This window comes from Lissotriton helveticus, chromosome 5_1 (assembly GCF_964261635.1).
Source record: "Lissotriton helveticus chromosome 5_1, aLisHel1.1, whole genome shotgun sequence".
Classification (NCBI taxonomy): domain Eukaryota; kingdom Metazoa; phylum Chordata; class Amphibia; order Caudata; family Salamandridae; genus Lissotriton; species Lissotriton helveticus.
This window is the reverse complement of record NC_136065.1, coordinates 1,078,049,384-1,078,071,292: the sequence shown is the minus strand read 5'-3', so window position 1 is coordinate 1,078,071,292 and position 21,909 is coordinate 1,078,049,384. Positions and strand designations below refer to the sequence as shown.

The window sequence follows — 21,909 nt, the reverse complement described above, 5'->3', positions numbered from 1 at the left end:
AAAAGAATGGGTGTTAGTGTATTTGCCAAAGCTTTATAAACCTCGAGGGAGAGACCATCAAGGCCTGGGGCTATAGCCTTCTTTCCTTGTCTTAACACAAGCTCAACTTTCCCTTCCCTGATCTCCTGATTCAAAAGCCGGCTTTTATCAGCTGTAAGAACATTTGTTGTGGCGTGGCCTAGCCATACTTCGATCTCATTTTGAGTGGGTTCTAGATCTTCTTGATAAACCCTACAGTAATGATTGTAAAAAACGTGCTTGATCCCCTCATCCTCATTAATGAGAAGATATGTACAGTCGCATTTGACCTGGTTAATTCTATTCCTCACCTGTTCCTTTTTGACTTTCCAGGCCAGCAGCTTGCTACAGCCTTCACTGTATTCAATATGGGCTAATTTGCTGGCCTCCTACTTTTTTCTTACCCCATCATGTAGAATTGTGGACAATTTAGATTTTTCTCTTTGCATCTCTTGAAACAATTTCTCCCGGGCTTCTCCCTCCACCCCGGGGTCAATTAGGTCTCTCTCTAAGATCAGTTACAGTTATTATTGAAAGTTTGTTAAATTCTGCCATTACGCCATGTAGTGTCATTTTGTGTGTTTGCTACGAACTTTTACAGCGAACACGTGGCAATAATGCGAACAATAAGAATGTGAGTGGCTATTGTTCGCACCACACATTTTTCCTGCTATTTTATTATTTAACACAAAATGCATCCCTGTGTCAAAAATTGACAGAAGGACGTATTTCGTGCTAAAATGTAGCGCTAATCCACAACTTTGTATTTGACCTAATTTTGAGTTATTTTCTAAAAATGACATGTAATTACCCAAAAGCATATTACGCAAATTTCCCACAGCCCCAGTTTTGATCACTGCCTCACTGTCTTTGCAAAGGTGTAACTACCTACTGCATCAGTCCATGTCTATATCAACCTGAACGATAGTGAGTTTATGAACATTATGGCAACACCACAGTTTTTTAAGAGCGTTTGGGGTTGGAAATACTTCTTTGCTGGTAGAGAATTGGGCTCTGCTGCTGCTGGCCTCTGATACCACCCAGCCCTCTGAGTTTCAATGATTCTGAAGAGGATAGATTTTTATGGGGGCTTTGGAAGGTAGGTAGGAAAGGACCTTTTTTTGTTTTATGAAATTGATGGATTGAGGTGTCAATGTGGTCTGTGATAGATCTGAATGATGCCTATGGTGATGCTTTTACTGCTATAATGTGCATATTGTATAGGCATAGTGAGTCATGGACTATTTAGTCTTTTGTGTATAGTTAGGGTGGTTGGCTTTATATACACTAGTACCAAAGAGGGAACTGGGCTGTTCCTGGGTTAAAGGTGCAGGTCACTGGGGTGTGGATATGTAGAGGAGGTTTAAATGATAACCTACCTATGGGTATCCATTTTGTTGCATATAATGGCCTCACACACCCTTGCAGGTGTCATGCTTCTTCATTGGCAGTGCTCCTCGTTGGGTGGGCGGTGCAATACCCAACGGGCTACACCTCAAAGAGGGGCTCTTTAGTGGAGATCTTTTATCCAACTGCCCTTAGGTGAAGTGTGGGTGAGGGGCCAGAGTAGTAGTAGACAGCACGTGAAATTAAAATAACGCAGGGGTACCAAAAGGAACTTTATTCGGTTGGTCCCGTATGTTAAATAAAAACAAAAGTTAGTCTAGGAGGTTTGGAAAGTGATGTATTCCACACTCAAGACTATACTAATAGGTGAGGATTATGGTCGACATGTTTCTCGCTCAGGGCTTAGTTACCCGCGATTCATCAGGACCTATAAATAGTACTCATTGTCTACAGTATTGCTGATCTATCTAAGTATCAGTGTTTACATATAAAGTTATGAAATAGAGTAACTGCAAATACATTAGTCCATGCCTGGGTTTAAGGAAACAAAAGGAGAAGGTAAGAGGTTACATCTCTCAAGCAGGTACAGTACAATACTCCACACCTTACATGACCTGGTGCATACAGTTTTGTATACAGCCACGGGCATATCTCTTACAACCTGTAATTTCGCTATTTCGATAGCCCCATAATACCACAGAGATAGGTCATAGTGGCACTTAGCTTATGGGTAACATGGAGTAGTATGTCAACCTGTGATGGTATCAGATGTTCGTATTTTCCAAAGTTACTACTGGGCCCTCGCCAAGTAGAAATTTGGCTGCATATCACCAGTCTGAAGGGATGGTTCAGTGATGAACAATTGCAAACCAATATGAGGAAACCCATCCTGGGGTTCACTGCCAGTCATTGCAGGGACGCTTCTCTTTTTCTGGATCCTCTTTCAGGCCATGTCACAAACCAGGTATTTCCTGTGAATCTGCTTGGAGATCACACCCCGCCTCGGCCTTAGCTGCTATGGTGGTGAAACCGGGCAGCATGCTTCTCAGCCTTCAGGGTCTCTAGCTGTCCCTTTCATTTCACCAAAGGGGAATTTATCTGGATCTCGCTGTCCGTCTTTGGAGACTGTAGGTTCTGTGCACATCTTTTCTAGGTGCTACAGAATCAGTCAGGTCCTCAAAACCTCATAAACGGAGCAGCCATCTTAGCAGGCATCCGAGCCCCACCTCATTGGATGTTTTTTCTATCCTGCTGCTTCTTAATTATTTGTGATTGGTTCGCTTAACAATGGAGATCTGTAAGCCTACATTGAATCCACATCAGTAATGAATTTGGATACATAAGAGTCACCAAGATGTGCTGCAAGTGCGGTGTGTGTGCTGGCTGAGTAGCATGTTCATACTGGCTTGTTTAAAACCGAATTGATAACCATTGCAATCAGAGGACCGTAGCCATTGACTGGTACAGGACTTCCTAATCTCCCATGAGTTATAAACTGATCACCATTAATCATTTAATGTCAAGGAAAAAATTGTCCTACAACTGCTCTGCAATCTTTACTAAACTAGGGTTGGGCAGGTATAAAATGGTTTCATTTGGAGAAACGTTCGGTAGGATGCCACAGGGTGACCACTGGCGTAATTTGTTCCCTGGATTTTGTGATAACCTTGTAATAGAAGGGATTCCGTAATCCCTATATAAATACCCGTCTCTAGTTTCTTTATAATCGCTAACTTGTTACACACCCAGTCTCCATTAGGAAGACAAGACGTCAGAACTTGACTATTATAAGTTATTACAGTCGAGTTCTAACGCCAGAGCCAGCAGCTGAGATGATGAAAGGCAGGTGAGGTCACACAGCATAACTGAAGTAGCTGTTCAAAGCAACCGAAAGAGAATGTTGCTTTTCTTTCTTCAGCTATATTTTTTTAGCCTACAATCACAAGCAGAGAGAACATGTTTATTTTTGATTAGGTAGTTAGAGAAAAGCTAGAATCTTTCTGCAGGTTTATATACATTCCGAGCTATTGCAGCTTTTAATTTTGTTTCTTAAAACTGACATATTGAACTTTTTAAAATATCTGTTTGCAACAAATATCCAACAGGTTTTTGGTGTGTGGCATTTTGCACTAGATGTTTTATTTTTCATGTTTCGTGTTTGCAAACATGCTCACACTTTCATATGAAACAGCGACGCAAAAAGGTTTTAAGTGGTTTGTGGGAAAGGATATTGTGACCATATATGAGATAAAGAACCCCCGGGCGTACAGGATAAGGATATTGCAAGTCACCTCAGAGTTCCATAACCTTATAATGGATCTTTGCCTTCGGCCTCGTTCCTCTATATGGTTATGGAACTCCTTGGTGCTTCACATTATCCTTATAATGTACGGTGGGGGTACTTTATCCCATATAATACATGGTTCCACCATCACCTTTCCCACAAACCACTTAAACCCTTGGTATATAGCTGTTTCCAATGAAATCTTAGCTTCAGGTTCCTGGAGGCCGTGAACAGTGCTTAAGTGATTACAAATTAGGGTGTTCAAAATTAAAGTTTTGCAGTTGAAAATCAGACTTTTTGCAATTTGTGAACTTGTGAAAATAAGTGAACTTCGCATAACTTTGCTTGTGGGTGAGCTTTTCACAAAAATTTAAGTATTTTTCTTGCAAAAAGTGTTTGGCAGAAGTCTCCTGGTAAAAGTGAGTTTTTGTAAGGATTTTCTCCCACAAAGCCAACTTTTAGAAAGTTATTTCTAGGGCTGAGTGAATTGCTTAATTTTGCAGTTGTGCTGGGCTACAATTAAATGACCATCCCCTTGTGATTTGCAGTTAGTTTGCATATGAGCTGTTTTTATTGGCTGACGGGCCAATTAGACTCATCACAGGGCACTATTCTGATTGTAGAAAGGGTCCGTGTGTTAGGGCCAGTCAATCAGAATCCCTGCAGGCATCCCAAATCTGCCTCTGCAGCAATTTCCCGTCCAAGGAAATGCAGACAGCCCTAACATAGGCTCTTTTTCTGTGTTCGGCAAACAGTTTGCACTTTTTGAATTAGTTCGGTCATGGGCTACAACCATTACAATGCGGTCATTACAATTACAATGCGGTTGTAACTACGCAAATGCTGTTGCAACGCATGACCATCACAACATACATTTTTACTATGCATATACCTTTACAACACGTGCCTTGTTGTAACAGCACTTGCGTTGTTACAACCGCGTTGTAATGGCATGCCTTGTGCTGTCATATAACCTTCGGTCATGGAGCTGTTTATGGCATATTTTTCTCAAAGTTTTGCTCCATGGGCGAGCTAGAAAAAGTGTTTTACACGAGTTTCACTTTTCGTTGATTTGTTCTATCCAAAGTTTGATATTTCACAGGCTTTTATTAAAGGTATATTTTGTGAAGTTCACAGAGTTGTAAGAAATACTTTCCAGATTTTTTGTAGAGAAGCTCTGCGGTTTTGCAGAGAAAAAGAAATCTAACCCATTCATTATTAAGTACTCTAGGGCAATAAAAAATGAAGACCTAAAATTCTTTTAGTGACGCTCTAATACTCCACCATGTTAGTTAATTTATATCAGAAGTCCATTTTTTGAGAAGGGATGTTTTGAAGGTATCCATATTTACCCTGGTTAAACCTCTTGTAATAATTAACTATAAGCAGAAAATGAGGACCGTGCCGAGCTGTTATATCCTTTTATTGTGAAAAAACATAGCATCTCTGTATTTCTGGCTCATCCTCATAAATGTGGGATTCAGCTCATATAATGTTTTCCGGCACTTAATAATGAAGTACTCAAATGAAATAAATAATTTAGGTTCCAGAAGCTGTGGAGGAAACACCTAGTATGCCATGCGGTACAAGGGAGGAGCCCGAAAATTAAAGTACTCCCCACTTTGAATCGTGCCTTTAATGACTCTAAGTGACCATGCACAAATTTCCCTAGCAGAGTTCCTGTCACCCTTCAATATATCAATCCTTCATGCACCCATTATTTCACCCCACCTCCATCTATCCATTCATTCATTCTTTCACCAGTTAGCTATTTCACCCTTCCATCCTTTCACCCTTCCATCCTTTCACTCTCCCATCCTTTCACTCTCCCATCCATCATTCACTCACCTTTCCACCCATGCGTTCACCCTTCTTTCCTTCCACACTACCTTCTTTTCTCTGTTGCTTCATTTCTTTGTTGCTTCATTTCAACTTTCCTTCTATTTCTCCTTTCTTCTCCCCTTTCATCTACCCTTCTTTCCCTTTCCTCCCCCATTACTTTTATATTTGTATCTACATTTGTCATGCACACTCTATTTGCCTGTCAAGCTCAATTATTTTCCCCATTTTCATTTTTTGGTCTCTTTCACTGCTTTTCGCTCATTTGGCAGTGCTTACCCTACACTCTTTAGCCCCCTTTACCATGCTATTTTTGAGCAGAAGACGGGGTCCCAAGTCTTGTTATGCTGCAAAGGGTCCTAGTACACCCCCTGTGTGCAGAAGGCGCATGCGGAGGGAGCGGGTCATACCTCTGCCTTCTCTTCTCCCATCAGTCTTGGTTTCCAGGTATATATATATATATATATATATATTGTGCGTTGCCTCCAGTGCATGGTGCGCAGTTCACCGAGGTCGGAGGATCTACGTAGTATCACAATGGCCGCCGAGAGTCACGTTTCACTCGCCCTGAAGGAGCAAGTGATTAATGTTGTATGCAGACTGTAGTGCGCCTTGTAACTCACCTGGAGACGAACAGCTTCCTGCTCGTGGCTTATCTCCTGATCTCAGCTTTTGTTTCATGTCTTCCTAGCGTTTGCCCTCGCTCATCGGCCGCTTCGTGCCCTTCGCCGCGGTGGCGGCTGCCAACTGCATCAACATCCCTTTGATGAGACAGAGGTAAGATGCTGCCTGCCTGCAGCTAAGGTTACTGCGTGCTTGAGTGACCTGCCTCCATCGAGGGTGCAAGAGCAACGTGTGTCTGTGTTTGATCAGTGAAATTGAGGCCTAGAGCGTGCCGGTGCTGTGGTGATGCTCAGCGAGTGAATCTGTGCTTTGATGGAATCATCCGCTTTTGGAGACTATAAAGAGGGAATGAAAGAGAACTGCCCCGTCAACAAATAATATTGAAAACTATATTTCCCGACCAAGATCAGCCATTCGTAGTGTATCACATTGTGTATTTTTCCAGTTGGAAGACTATTGATGGGGAGTGTCTCCCTCTACAATTAGGCCAAAAGTTGAATGTGTCTTTTTCCGAGTATTTAACCCTGGTAAATTATGGCAGGTTTAGCCGCTGTAATACACCAACAGGAAGTAGCATGAAGTAGTTAATTGCTGCAAAACAGGTAATTCGGATTCCTGTGCAAATAGTTGTGTGTGTAAGGATCAAAAGAAAAAACAGACCACTCTTAATGAAGACCTAAGTCTGGTATCACGGTGCCCAACACAGTACCTGCCAGCAAGGAATGCTGCTCAGAGACTTGTGGTAGACAGAAAATGTCATATGCACGAATCAAAAATCATATGACTTCCAAGTTAGAGCTCCACACTCATTCAGTGTTAACTAAATGACTGCAGTGTGATGTTTTTGCCTATGATTGCAACACTTGAATTGTTTGTACTGTTTGCTTTTCTCCCACGGGACAGCCTAACATTCAACAGAACATGCTAGACGGAACATGCCACATGCATATAGCACAATATGTCGCAAGGCCACCAAGATCACCTAATTCCAAAATACAGCACAAGCTATTAGAATCAGTGCACAGTAGCGAGGCCTTATGACACGCTTTCAGCACAGTTCTAACATACCAAATACTAGGCTATTGAACCATCAGCTCTTACCCTTCTACGTTCACCTTGAAGCTCAGTTGTAACCTGTCAGTGTTGCACATATATATAAAAGATACACTTATAATGTGCTCTGCCCCCGACAGAACATGTAAGAAAGACCTCCTGGGCCTTAAACAGGTGCGGGAAGTGCAAACATAAACAGCGCACTGGACTTAACTCGGGTCAGCCCTGGGGGCTGCGTATTCAGTGAAATATGGGGCGGCTGCCTTTTTTCAGCTGTTTGGTGTTTCATTGTGTAGAGATCACCCATTTACGCTTTAGAAAGGAGCAGAGATCCCCTTGCCGGAGGGTGTAGTGAGTGACTTCACCCGCTTGCAGGGGAATACATGGTGGCGGGTTCGTGGAATACCCTTTGCCCCCTTCAGAGGGTAACCTTCAGGGTGCACACTGACAGTGCACCACCGTTTGCACCTTCTGACGGCTTCTTTGCCTCTGCGCCTACGTCCATAATATGGGGGAGGCCCAAAGGCGCTAGAGCTTCCCTCTTTTTCAGTGCCCCCATGCTAATGAGGGAATGCCCTCTTCAGATAGCTCTGGCACTACACGTGCACCAGTGCTATCAGTATTACCCTCCATCTACCATCCCAAACCTACCTTTTTTTGGAATGAATGACCTGAGAGGGATAGTAACATCTCTTTGTGTGGTGTTGTGAAATATTTTTTTTAAATGATTGTGTGCAGGTTCTTTCTCCTCAGTTGACGAAGCTATTCCACCCTTCAGCAAACATTTTCTTTTTCTCTCGATGCCCATTTTTATTACTATTAATATATCACATATAAGTTACTATTTCAAAGTTATGTATTGTACTGTTTGATCTCCAGAGGAATGAGTGAACGAGAAAGAGTTGGTTCTCTTTCAGAGAGCTCAAATTTGGAATTCCAATCACCGACGAGAATGGCAACAGACTGGGAGAGTCCACTAAAGCTGCTCAGCAAGCCATCACCCAGGTGGTGGTCTCCCGCATCGGTATGGCTGCCCCTGCAATGGGTAAGTACTTCCAGTATCAGGTAAAGCAACGCCTTTCAGTGCGCATGTGCTGCACTATTTGGCAAATAAACCTGGAGAATGTTCTCTGAAAATTTAAAGGCCACGGTTTTCAGATGGTCATGCGAGTGAGTGATGGTAGAGTGTGTGATCAGTGTTATAGCATTATAGAATGCTCTACTCAGTTCATCATCTTCTTGAAAAATATAGAGCAATCACTCCTCCAAATTTTGAAAAACGTCGAAGATAATAACGGTTGCATGTTAAATCTCCTTATTTCCACAGAATAATTTTCGGTTATGTAGTTTCAGTCATTCGCTCGCCTTCATCATAGAAGGGAACAGGCTAAAAATCCTCAGATTGTCCATTTATAAATTCATTAAGTGATAATCAACATATATTTATACTGCTCTGAGTCACTCTGCCCCTTAGTACTTTCTTACACTGATTTGTCTCCAGCATTTAAATGTGTTCCACCTTTGAGCACGGCCATGATGCTAGTCCACAGCCAAGATGCTAGACTGTGTGAATGGTTCCAAAGTCTGCACCCACAGTTACAGAGGCACATGCACTGTGATAGCTCAGGCCATGAAGTCCTGTGAGCCCGGTCCCATTCAGAAGATTTATATCTGAATTGGGCTGCTCAGCGGGACTTTGGAATAGTATATATTAGTATTCCAACTCCAGTTTGTGCAACAGTAGTGAAGGTGTTGGATTTAAAATCTTACAACACGTTCCCGAATGCAAATCATTGTAATGACTTGTGTGGTAATGGAACGTGTGGTAACAGCGCGTTCGTTGTATTGCCTCCGTTGTAAAAGTACTCCGTAGTTGTGGCTGCGTAGTAAAGGCTGTTTTCCGATTTAGAGCCTTCGTTGTGACAGTGCTTGATGCAGGTATTTGCATGGTGAATATGCAGTCAATACTGGCCTAATATGTTATATTTTGCCATGCTTAAGCTGGTAATGAAGAACTCTGCACCATTACTGGAACAAAGAGGACAACCTTCATGACTTACTCCACTGTTAGGAACATTCTCCCTCTAGTATGGCGACGTGGTCCAATTCAGTATTGGCTCTTTGTTATAAATTAGCAGACTGTGATCATACATGGTGGTGTTATATGACGCCCTGCCTTAATTCAGTGCCAGGGACCCATTTACAAGTAGAATATTCTTGTCTCCATTCAATGGTACCAGTACTTTCTCTGACTGTTTGGGAGTAACCCTAAATTTCCTCTTGTACTTTTCCTGGGTCATCCCACACTTGCTGTTTAGAGCCTCATTCACATCAGGATATGTGGTAAATGACGTTAGACTGCACTCTTGAAACCTTTTAAAGTTCTTTAATTCAGCCCACCAAAGCATGACTTTCCCCTCGCCAGCCTCAGCATAAACTGCCTACTCTTCAAACTATAACATTCTAACCAAGATCCTGTTCTGACAATACAAATATGACTCATAACATTTGCGTTGTTCCACTTTTAGACCCATCACAGTGGCAGTACAATAAACATGTTATCACCAATTTAAAACAGCACTCCAGTGCACCTATGCAATCAGGTACAAGGTGCAATTACAGCGAAAAACAGCGAACAAGGAATTCAAATCACCTGTGGCCTAGATAGTTATTAGGTCTCTAGGAATGCACACCTTCAGTTTACCCCTACCTCTCACCCTCGTGTCTCTTCTACTGGGTGGACGCGGTGTTGATTTTCTGAAGCTTTGAAGTCTACACACCTCATATATCCTGCATGAGAATAAGGAAACCTTTATTCTTTAAGGGCAATTTAAACTGAAATGTCGTCTCAGGCCTGAAACTATCACTTAGAATTCTTGTCCTCCAGTTGCATTCTCCTGGCTGGCCCTAGCACTCTTGTTAAAAGACTGAGAGCCATATGTATGAAACTTTGGTTTTGCGATTCTCAAATAGCGATTTTTAGAGAATTGCTATATGAGAATCGTAAAACGCTATGTAATGTAATGTAATGTAATTTGCACTTGTATAGCGCCTATCACCCAGGGGTCTCTAAGCGATGTACGAATACCGCTGTGGAACCCTTCTTGGCCTGTTCCTGTGAGGTGTCCACTCCTGGGCACCCCCAAGGTGAAGCCAGGCATCCTAGCGTTGTTAGGGCCGGTGTGGAGATTAAGCAAGCTATTGCCCAGAGTTGCAGAGTGGAACCCATGATTAGAGTAGGCACCGAGGCAAGAATTATCAGGTCCGAGGACATTGAGCCCAAGACCCTGCCGCGACGGGGATTGAACCCTGGTCCCGGGCCAGACCTCTGCCTCAGGGTCTGCCTCTCTAATCGGTGAGCCACACTTCTCCACAATGTAGGATTTGCATTTGTATGTAGGATTTGCAAATAATTTTGCAAATCCTACATATTCCTTAATTGCGAAACGTAAATTGCAATTCGCAATTAAGGAATACCTTCCCATTCATTCCTATGGACCTAGAGGCCCATAGGAATGAATGGGAAGACATTCTCAATTTGCGTTTCTCAATTAGAGAATCGCAAATTGAGAATGCAATTTCAAGGGTGCCAGGGTGTCAAAAGGACACCCTGTTGCACCCCTGAAATGTATATGTGTGCACTTATGGCACACATACATGCCATAAGGGCATGTATGTGCGCCACATGGCACTTTGAAAAATGCAAAAACGTGTATTTTTCAAAGAATTCGCAAATTACCACCAACTTCAAGTTTGTGGTAATTTGCGATTCCTTAAGGCCAAATTGCAGCTTTTCTGTGCTTCTTACATTGTATTTAAGGAATAGCAATTTGCGATTCCTTAAATGCAATCGCAAAATCAGGAATCGCAAATTTTGCGATTCCTTATTTTGCGAGGCAGTTTTGCTTTCATACATACCACTGAGCCAAATTGCGATCGCAAACGATGTTTGCGTTCGCAATTTGGAATGATACATATGGCCCTGAATGTCTCTTCAGAGGAGTGAATGCTCTGGTAGTCACTTCTAGTCTCATGGATCTACTCTTTAAATGCTTAGGCTTTTGAATCTCACGATTCACCTCTTGCCAAGCAGTGAGAGATTTCTTGTGAGTAGCGTGCTGAGAGCTGCGTCGATAAATCCAGACAAGAAGCACAGCTCTTGATCCATTTGAACAAACGTAAGAGTTTTGGGAATCACGTAACACACAAGTAAGATCTCGACTGATTTCCAAAAATGTACAAACCCACCCTGTTAAACTAGTCCACAGAATCCAGTTCTACAAAGACAGTCCAGTTTTCCTGTAGAATGTCCTTATCTCACATTTGGAAGCAAGTCTGCAACATAAGGGAAGGGGAGGCCGTGTCTTCAAATATTTGTCTCTTCTCATCATATGTTTTACTTAAGGGGCTTGTGAGTGTTAGGTGATTGACAGTCACCATGGAAACCTCATTTCTTGTCAGGACTGCACACCTTCTTACATTATTGGGCTGTGTGGTGCTTCTTCAGGTTGCCAAGGGGGAGAATTGGCACACAGGTAGGTTCCAGCCTATCCAGAGCCACATGACCACTTGGTCTCACTTTAGGAGGATTCCACACCCATCTCGGCTGCCATGTAATTGACACTGTTTTAATTACTACATTAAGCAGTCCCTATTACTTTGGTAGAACATGATCTGGTGATCTCTGTGAAGTGAGGCAAGTGTAAGGATGAAGTAGGTTTGTGGATACCAGAACTGGGCATATCTGAAGTGGAACCAGAGGGCCATAGCTTGGTATGTCGGTGGGGCGACATCAACAGAAATTGTGCAACACTTTAGGGGAAATCTCACTGTGCAATTGCATTTATTTTAAATCCTTGTGCATCTGGTGCTGGATGGGCTTGCCTTGCGAATAGGTGCTCGTTATATCCTAAGAGAATAGGAAGCGATAGACAAGCTAACTACATTCTTCTTATGGTCAGACATTAACCTGTTGAGAATTTTGAGTCTGCATTTTCATGATGGGTAATGGTGGATTTTCTTAATTGCCACCTTGTAATGTAGCCGTGGTTCATCAGAAGACCTTTCTTATCCTAGATCCTACTGAGGTTACAGGTGGTTTAGCATTAAAGTGGCTCTCCACAGCCATAAATAGCTATATCCACATGGATACCTATGTAGTCCCTGCCCTATCTGCCTTTGCTGCTTATTTGAGGCTGTGCACAAGGAGTCGGATGGCAGTGAACACCCACATTTAATGAAACAAACGCCATGTACGTCAAGCATCCCTTGATTTGATGTGTACCTATTTACACTTTTGATTTATCTCGGCCATCACGGATTTCTCTGCCCTGCCTTAAGTTGCATTTTTTACCAATTTCCTGTCAACTCCTGGCCTCAGAACCAAGCGTTCCTCGAATCACATTTTGACTTACCTTTATCTTTGACCCAGTGCAGTACTTTCCTGCCTTTTGTCTACGTACACGCTTATCAGCTACCACATGCATACTTACACATGTATATTTTTGAATCTGTAGTGATACCCAAAGTATATATCAAACCTAAGCATGCATACCATGTACAGGAGGGTGAACTGTTACACAGCTTTGGCCCTCTAGCAAACTGGATCACGACTAACATCCATAATTTAGGAGACTGGCCTCAAACTCCGGTGGGTTCATTGTGTGCCCAGTAGATTAGAGCAGATTAGGCCTCAGAAGTGTTTTCTAGGCTTTAGCACTGAATACAACATCAACCATGAATGATTAAGGAATCGAGTCTAAAAAAAGAAAAAAGGGTAAAACGATGCTTATGTGCTTATTTTTTGAAGTAATATATGATGGTGGAAACATACCAAGTTGGTCTTGTGCACAAGTGACACTAACCCTATTACTGGACATTGATCACAGAGTGGAAAATGCATGATTGTAATTTTAAAGAAAAGCGTGAACTACCACGTTGTTTTTTTTCTCTTTTTTTCGCGAAATGAAATGTTTCTTATGAAGGGATCTCTTTCCGGATGTTGCATGAAAAACGGCGGTATATAGTGCACTATGCCACATTCTTTGCCACAATTAAGGCCTGCTTGAAATAGGACTAAATTTAGAAGCTCAATGCATTTTTGAAAAGGCAGTGCTATTATTTCTGTATATCCCCCAAGTCACACAGGAAGTGCCACTTCCCGTGGGAGTCCCCATTCTCCCACCTTAAACCCACAATTCGAATTACAGAAACTCCAGTCATCCGGGGGTCTCTTTATAACATTCTGATATTGTGATTCACAATCTGTCATTTGTGGAAAACATGGAATTAGTTGCATGGTTAAGTTTTCCAACTGTGCAAAGTGTTTGTAGAAGGAGGACCTGAAATAGATGACTGTGTTGCTTGCTTCAAAGAAATTGCTTTCTCTAGTCACAAGAAAGTCTTATTTGGGTCACAATGTGTTCATTAAAGCCGTTTGTGGCGTCTTCTTCCCAAGGATCCAGTTTCCCAGTTCCTTTGTGTTGGCAAGGGATGAGGTTTCTTAGTTAATGTCTGAGGGCCTGTAACATAACTAATGGGGACAGTTCTTGAGCACTGTCTAAGCGCAATGCCCTTGTTGCTATTTAATAGACACATAGACTCCCACTACCTTCAGAAAAATTTCTTTATTGGCGCATTTGAACTCTCTACGATTGAAGGGCCAAAAGCTATACCACTGTTAAAACAAAGACAACGTTTCATATTAAGCAAACGAAGGCCATTCTTCTTGCAGAAAACACCACAAGATTTGACTATTTTTTTTAACATATTTGTTTAATATTTTACTCAGCAGTAGTAACTTTTTGATTGGCTAGGCTAAAGAAAATGATCTTTGCAAACAAATGTAATTTTTTTTAATCAAAAATGACCTCATCATGCACATGAATGTCTTGAAACATCCTTTCGGGTAAGCTACTGGGCATCCCTCATAAGTTACAGTACAGTTGAGCACTTTTACCTGAATGTACAGATCATATCAGCAATTGTGTAACTGACATAATCTGGTCTAATAACGTGACTCACTCGCCAAATTCAGCAAAAGCATTCAACGAGGTTCTTCGCAATAAATCTTAAAAGCTTGAAAAGGGTCGTACCAAATTAAACCTGACAGTAAAGGCCAGAATTATATCATAACACTGAAATCTTATGTTATATGGTTTTAATATAGTGCACACATCCAATGACTTGGCCTTTTGGCGCTTTTATTTGCAATCATGTGTATGGAGTAGATTTTCCCACATGTAGTCATCAATGTGTCTGTCCATGGGCCGTACAGTCAAGGTGGTGTTGTGTTGGGAGTTTGGTTTGACCTGTGGTTGCGATCGAAAGGGAGGTGGGTCATAGCAGTCTTTCAGGCCAAATCTGTGTAAGTTTGAGATGTTTCTGGTTTGTCTCTCTGGGGTTTATTTGAGTGCGGCTGCTGATCGTTTGAACCTCTGCCTAATCTGTGTCAACTAGTCCATCTGTTTTGAGTAGACATTGTGCTGTGTAGACCTTTGCATTCTCATGGGTCGAAGGGTTCCAAACCCTTCTTTAGGTTGCTATGGGTTGTCCTAGGATGCTGGCCCTGTGTAGTGGATAATGTAAGCTGATCTATGGTATTTACCCTCTTCAGAGGTATGCTGCCACCTTATCTAGATTCTCGCTTAGAGTTGTCTGCTCTGTGGTGCAGAACCTAGCTATAGGTAGGCTGTTGTAAGCTTTTGAACCCAGCTAGGGGTATGCTGCTGTATGATGCAGATGTGGGCGAATGGGAACTGGCTAGGAGTAGGCTGCTTTAGGATTCTTTTCCTGGCTCTCTGTAGGCTGTTCTAGGATACAGTACGTGACTAGGGGTACGCTGCCAATTGAAGCAGAACATGTCTATCGGTAGGGTGCTCTTGTCTATGGAACGTGATTTAGGGGCAGCCTGCTCTAAGATTCTGAACCTGAGCTAGGGCAGGTGCCATTAGGACGAAAAACCTGTCTAGGTGTAGTGAGCCCTAGGTTATACTACATACCTAGGTGTAGGCGCCATAGAATGCAGAAGTTGTGTAGGGTTATGCTGCCCTAGGATAATTTTCCTGTCTGCAGTGTGCTGTGGGTTGCCCTCGGACTTCTCTGTTTCTCTACTTAGTACGTTTTCCTGCAAGGACAGTCAGGTTTTCCTGCTTTCTCTCAGCGGAAAGAAAAGCACAAGGGCAGGGGAATGGTATTCAAGAAGTTATGAGATTAAGAACATCTGAATCAGTTTGTCTACATTTCCCGCACAGATCACCTCTTCACAATCAATTTCACCATTCTGGCCCTCCTTATGAGTGGCCTTGTAATCAGGTGGCAATTACTGCACCTAATAACATCTGTTTGCCCATAACGGAGTATTAGCTTTGTGCATGACGTGCCTCCTGCTATGAGTTCTCCATGGCCAGATGAGGCATAACACACTACACTGACTACCTCATGTTGTGCCTTGTTTCCAGCCATTTTCCCTTGTTTCATTTCAGTAGGATTTTCCTTGCAAAATCCATCTGAGTAAAATCACGTGTATGCTGTCATTAATTTTGAACCATGTGGAAACTTCTGTTTGCGTGTTGATTGGAATTTAACTCCCCATTTGTTATGTGGCCTCTCTGCTTTGCACACCATTTTACCATTTTGGGTTTAATGAAACTGGGAGCAGCGTTGCTGGATACCTATGTTGGGATTTTTCTTTTCTTCTAGTGATGTCCTATCAAAAATCAATGATTGATCAGTTGCCATCACCTCTTTGAGGCAAAATTCCAGTTCACCTTGCTCTTTTAGCAATCTTACTTGTGCCTGAAACTGATGAAAATCAATTAACATGTTATATATACTTCATGCGCTACCGTCTTCACCTACTTCCCAATATTCTTTCAGAATATTAATAATTTTCATCTTCTTTGCTAAGGATGAACGAGTTTGCTGGTCTTCTTGATTGCTATATCCCCTTGCAGCAAGCTGCTTGCTTGATAGTCCACAGGTCCCCGGTCCAGCTCCCCCACTGCTGCTTCGCACTGTTTTTTATCAACTCATCTCTCATTTTCCCTCTGCATTCTCCACTTAACTATTGGTTTTGCCACTGTTTTTTATCCACTTCACTCTCGTTTTCCCTCATTGGTCTCCAGTTAACTCTTGATTTTATCCACCTAACTCTCGTTTTCCTCCATTTTCTTCACTGGGTTTTTTCACTGTTTTTATCCACCAAATTCTCGTTTTCCCTCCATTTTCTCCACTTAACTCTCTTTTTCCACAGTAATATTGACTTTTCCTACCAACACGTTTTCCTACCTGCTGCATCCCACTAACCTCGCCCAGTGCCCCTCCCAGGGCCTATTTAATGGAGGCCGCTCTGCGGCCTTGCAGTTGGTGCGCCAAAAGCAAGCCGGTCTGCACCCGTCCGCACCTGGACTGCACCCAGCACCAGGAACCCTGTATCTCCTCCCGCCCACCCACAAATACACCAGCGCCGCGTTGATAGCCCTGAACCCCGTACCTTGCAACTGATCCAGCGCTCTCACCAAAATATTGCACAAATGACACTATCTACTACCACCAAACTTACAATACAACACTAGGCCCATAACAACAATAGAGCGACTGAATCATGAGGCGATAAGATCTAAATATAGTTGTTTAAACTATCTACAAAAATCAAGACCAGCTTGTCATTTTAGAAAGTTTATTTTAACACATCTAGGAAAACTTAGGTTTTGGTATTTTATTAAACAAGCATTAGAAAATGTCATAAAGAAAGATTTATTCAGTATTAATAAAAAGAGCATATATCATGAATTATTATTCATTTGCAGGAATAAGTAAAATTAAGCATTTCCAAAATCCTAACTATCTCTCTGTCTCTACCCTCATCTCCTAGTAATAAAGTAATTAATAAAAATTTCTTTCCTCACGTGTAAAGTCCATCAGCATAACATCGTCCTCCAGAATTTCTCGAGCGTAAGCCAACTATGTGTTCTCTGAACCTATTCTTATACCCTAAATTAAGCTGAGCTAACTATTTTTCACATTCCAAAAGACGATTTCTAGTTCACCATTGGTTGAGCCACCTCGTACCACAGTAAACTGTGACACCTCCTTCTTACATGCCCGGGCAAATTCACTTGTTCATTGTTCATTTAGAAGTCTTGGCAGTTCTTCCTTAGGCTGCTACATTTTGTAGCGACAGCTTCCTTTTAACCTTGAGCCAGTCAGCTCTGAACTCCCGTGGCACGTTAGCAAACGTTAGCAAATTTCTCCAAAAAGTCATCTTTTTAGCAGTTCAATCCAAAACCTTTCAAAATAAAAGCTCAGAGGCCTTTTCCATCCTTTCAGAATTATTTTCACTTGAGCCATTTTCATCATTAGGCCTCTTTTCAAAGAGCGTCAATTTTCTGCGCCACCTCTCCTGCGCCACTTTTAAAAGTGTACTATTTTCCTGCAGCCATCTCTAAGCTTCATTTGTAAAACTATTATATAAACAAACACAAAGAATAATTAATGAAAGAAATACAGTTTGTTCTGTTGCCTCCCATCATTGCTAATAATTAACCCATTAGTCTAAATTACCTAGCAGTAAAGCACAAATAAAGCAGCATTTTATATCTACCAGTCTTCATGAATCCATAAAACCTTATGTGCACCTAGAATAGTAGAAATGACATCACATAGACAAGGGAAGCAAAATAAGCACATGCCCTTATTTTAAAAACAGCTGCTATTAGTTATGACATGACAATAGACAAGATTAATTTATTATTTTCCACATACATAAGAATGCAACATAATGCACATTTATGAGCACACATATTAGTTTCCCGCGTGTTCTGTGAAAATGCAACTTTAAACTAGATTGAATTAGCATACACATAGCACAAATTGTTAACATTATTAATTTATTTATGGAAGTGTGACTTCACAAGTTTAAACAGATTTCTGTTTTCTATCTCGCTCCATCAACTCCCTCATCTGGTGATTAACAAATCACCACACCACCACCCAAAATTTAGCAATTTTTTTTATCTAAGATGAACATGATTCAATTTCACCTGTGTTAGTAATTCTAAAGACTTATCTCATCGGTTTATCTACAATTCTCATATTGAGTTTTAAGAAACCCCTCTAGTTCTAGTTCTTTCTCTTGTGTAACATACAACTAAGCTTCAATAAAAGTGTTGCAAAAACTATAACTAATAAAGTGTCATTATCTTGCTTGTCATATTAACCTTAAACTTCTCTTTGTTAATTTCTAAAGGAAAAGTAACCACCTAAATCAACCAAAGCTGAATTATTAGGAGCATATATATCAGAGACATCTTACAACATCCCTTAAAGATTGAGCATCTTAAACTTGTTGAATGTATTTTCATTAAGCTTGCAAAGAAAAATAAAACAAAAATTTAAAAAATTTTACCTAAATTTTCTAAAAATTTCTAACACCCCCCTTTTTCAATTTTTTTTTTTTTTAATATATACTCTTTAAACCTTCTAACAGTTTTTCTTCGATCTAATGTCACAAATTAATTTTTCAGCTGACAGAATTTCTTCGACCTTGTGTCACCTAACAAGATTTCTTCAGCCTTATGCCAAAAACAGAAAACCTAAAATTTAACAGGTATGTACTTCAATCATTGTCACTATTCTTTTCAATCACTTTTTGACTGTGACTATTTACCTCCATTACAGGTATCACTTCTATTTTCTTTCCTGCCTCACTTTTCTTTACAGAATCTTTTTGACTTGATTTTTCATCAATCTGTTTCTTTGATCTGTATCTCAATCTGAATTTTAGGCCTTCATTTTCTTCTGGCCAGTTATCACTTTTTCTTAGTAATTTCTTCTTTTGCTTGGTCACATTACATTCTGTTCTCCAAGCTTCTTTTCTGAATTTTCTTATCTCAGAATCTTCATCACTCTCATCAGTTTTAGTGTCAGAAATTTCAATTCTGGACTCAGGTACTTCTTTACTCAACAGCTTCACTCCGTTAGGAACATCATCTTTGTAGCTGGTACTTGGCAATTCATTTTCTTCTTCAATTACCTTCAACTTCCCAGTTTCAGAATTCCTGTTCCTGCTTTCAGAGCTACTTTTCTGCTTTTCAATACTCTCCTGGTTTTGAATCACAATCTGATCACATTCTTCTTCTGCTTCTTTTTCTGGCACATTTCCATCATTTTCTGAGTCTTCAGTCACAACTTTCAAGTCTTCTTCAATCAAGGCTTGTTTTCTTTTCGTGTTCTCCAGATATCGACCAACTTGTCGACCTTCAAGATCTGGATTTTCTTCAGGCTCTTCTTCAGAATCTGAATCAGCAGTTGTGACACTATCCTCATCAGGATTTTCAGGTGTAGATACACTAAAAGTATGGCCAGTGTCAATCCACCTCTTCAGTCTTTTGCACTTCTCTGCATTTGTTGTGATAAGACTGACTGACCTCCTTTTCTGCCACCTTGGCACTAGATAATTTCTTTTAAGACAAACCTTTTTCCTGATTCTTTTTCCTGGTAACAATTCAAGTGCTTGCTCTTTTTCTCTTGTTTGCACTTCAGTTTCATCTTCATCAAACACAGAAATCATTTCATCTGATAAATTCCTGCAGTTCTCCAATTTGATGCTATCATTGATAGGCATCATTCTTTTCTCTGGTATGAATGTCTGTCTCATGACCTTGTCCATCATAATATTACGTGGACTTAAATTTGTCTTTTTATCAGTAGTGTTTCTCAGAAACATCAAAACAAGTGGAAGGATATCTGTCCACTTTGTACCTGCAGCTAGGCACATTTTTACATTTCTGTCTTTTATAGTACCGTTCTCTTGCTCCTCAACATCTGAAATTTCTGTTCTATCTGTACATTGGAGCAATCTGTTTTCAATATGTTTTCTGTTATCTGATAACTTTGCAACAGTAATTTCATCATCATGTCGCATCTGAAATGTTTCAACCCATTTTGTAATCAAACAGTAAATCACAAAAATGTAGCACAGTTTGTCATGCAGTGACATCTCACAGAAATCCATTTGTAATCTGGTCAATGAACCACTCTCCTGTAATTCTGTTCCCAATCTCACAATTATTCTCTTAATTGTGTTCGCTTGCTGACAAATCAGACACCTCTGGTAAAGAAATTCTACGATTTTATGGTACATATTGTCCATGTCAGTAATTATGCTATTTGGTAAAACTACTCTGTCATTTTTGTGTATCCAAATCTCATTCTCATCTCGCTGTCTAAAATCTGTTCTCAACCATGTGTTTTTCTCCTCATGAGTTGCATCATCTTGTAAATCTTTGACTCCCTGCCATGTTTCAACTACAGATGTTAGTATTAGTGAACCCAAAGCATGTTCATCATTCATTTTGTATGCTGCACATATCACGACAGCAAACCTTTCTGCCAATTGAATATCATCAATCAACCTTTTAATTAAATTTGCATTTCTGAAAAGTGAACCTGCAGAAGTCAATGTTTCAATCTGTTGATCAATTGCATCCTTTACTTTGATGTCTTCACTCAAAAGAACATCATTTTTATACCAATATTCTGGAATTGCATCTATTCTTTGTGGACTGTTTTCTTGTTCTATATTTAATCCTGTATCTGTTTTGTCTGTCTGTTTATTAACAAAAATTTGCAATGGCAATGAAGCCATGTCATTCTGCTGAACCATTACCTGTCGCTGTATTTGTAGCTCTTTATTTAGCTCATTTATCTCAGTTTCCTTTTCATTTGACCAGAATTTTGACTCATCAGACTGTGTCAATTCATTCAGATCAGTATCAGACTTCTCACTTACCAGAACTGAAGTCATCTCTGTTTCTTGCTCGGTTGCAATCCCTACTAATTCAATTTCAAATACAATAGAATAAACCTTTTCAGTCAATGAGACCTTTAAAACTGCGGGACTAATTTCATCTTTTCTAAGCCCAGGGACTGTCACTGTTTCCATAATTTTCATGGACTCCTTTAAATCATTCGATGAAATTACATAATCAGGAATATTAATTCCAGAAGTACTAGGCATTTCATCATGCTTTTCTGTCGCATCAATTTTAGTAGAAGTCTGAGCTGGCACTTTATCAATCTGATCTGACACTTTTGGCTTTGCATTAATCTGCTCTGGGGGTCTTCTTGAATTTCTGTTCTGATCCGTATTTACAACATCAATTTTACATTGATCAACATTTTCTACTCTGACACTTTTATTATTTACATTCGCTAATTTGGGAATCTTTAATTTTCTCTCGCATTTGGCTACAACCTTTTTGATTTTCTTGTACAAGGAAGACATTTTATTTCTCTTTATATAATTCGGTAAACGTACTTTCTAAATTTGCCTTGCAGCGCTTGCTGATCAATTAATTAATTAATTTAACACTATCAGATGTAGAAAACCTTATAATTTGGTCAATTTAATATTTCTCCTAATTTACCTGTATCACTAAAATTTTATAAACCTGGAAAGAAAAATATTAATTTGCAAAAACAGTAGCAATGCAAAATATTTATTTATAACAATAATACCAACATATAATCACATGTGTTTTAAATGTACTTAATTTTCACTTACACACCTTCCGCAACGTATACCTGTGGAAAAAGAAAACCTACTCTGTTTGCCTTTAATTTAAATAAAAATGTTTTGCTGCAAAACCTTTAGACTCCTTTTATTAATTTCTTTAAAACAATAATTTAATTTGACTTGAAACCACAAATCACCAATTTTGTTTGTGATAAAATGCTTGCTA

The 21,909-nt window shown here is 40.4% G+C and overlaps 1 protein-coding gene across 1 annotated transcript in view; it reads left to right on the top strand.

Moving 5' to 3' along the window:
- Positions 1-21,909, top strand: part of SFXN3 (sideroflexin 3) — a 245,707-nt gene that overhangs the window by 130,462 nt on the left and 93,336 nt on the right. The window contains exons 7-8 of the mRNA XM_078643640.1: positions 6,180-6,265; positions 8,083-8,210. Of these exons, the coding sequence (XP_078499766.1) occupies positions 6,180-6,265; positions 8,083-8,210 (214 nt within the window). The remainder of the gene's footprint in view (positions 1-6,179; positions 6,266-8,082; positions 8,211-21,909) is intronic.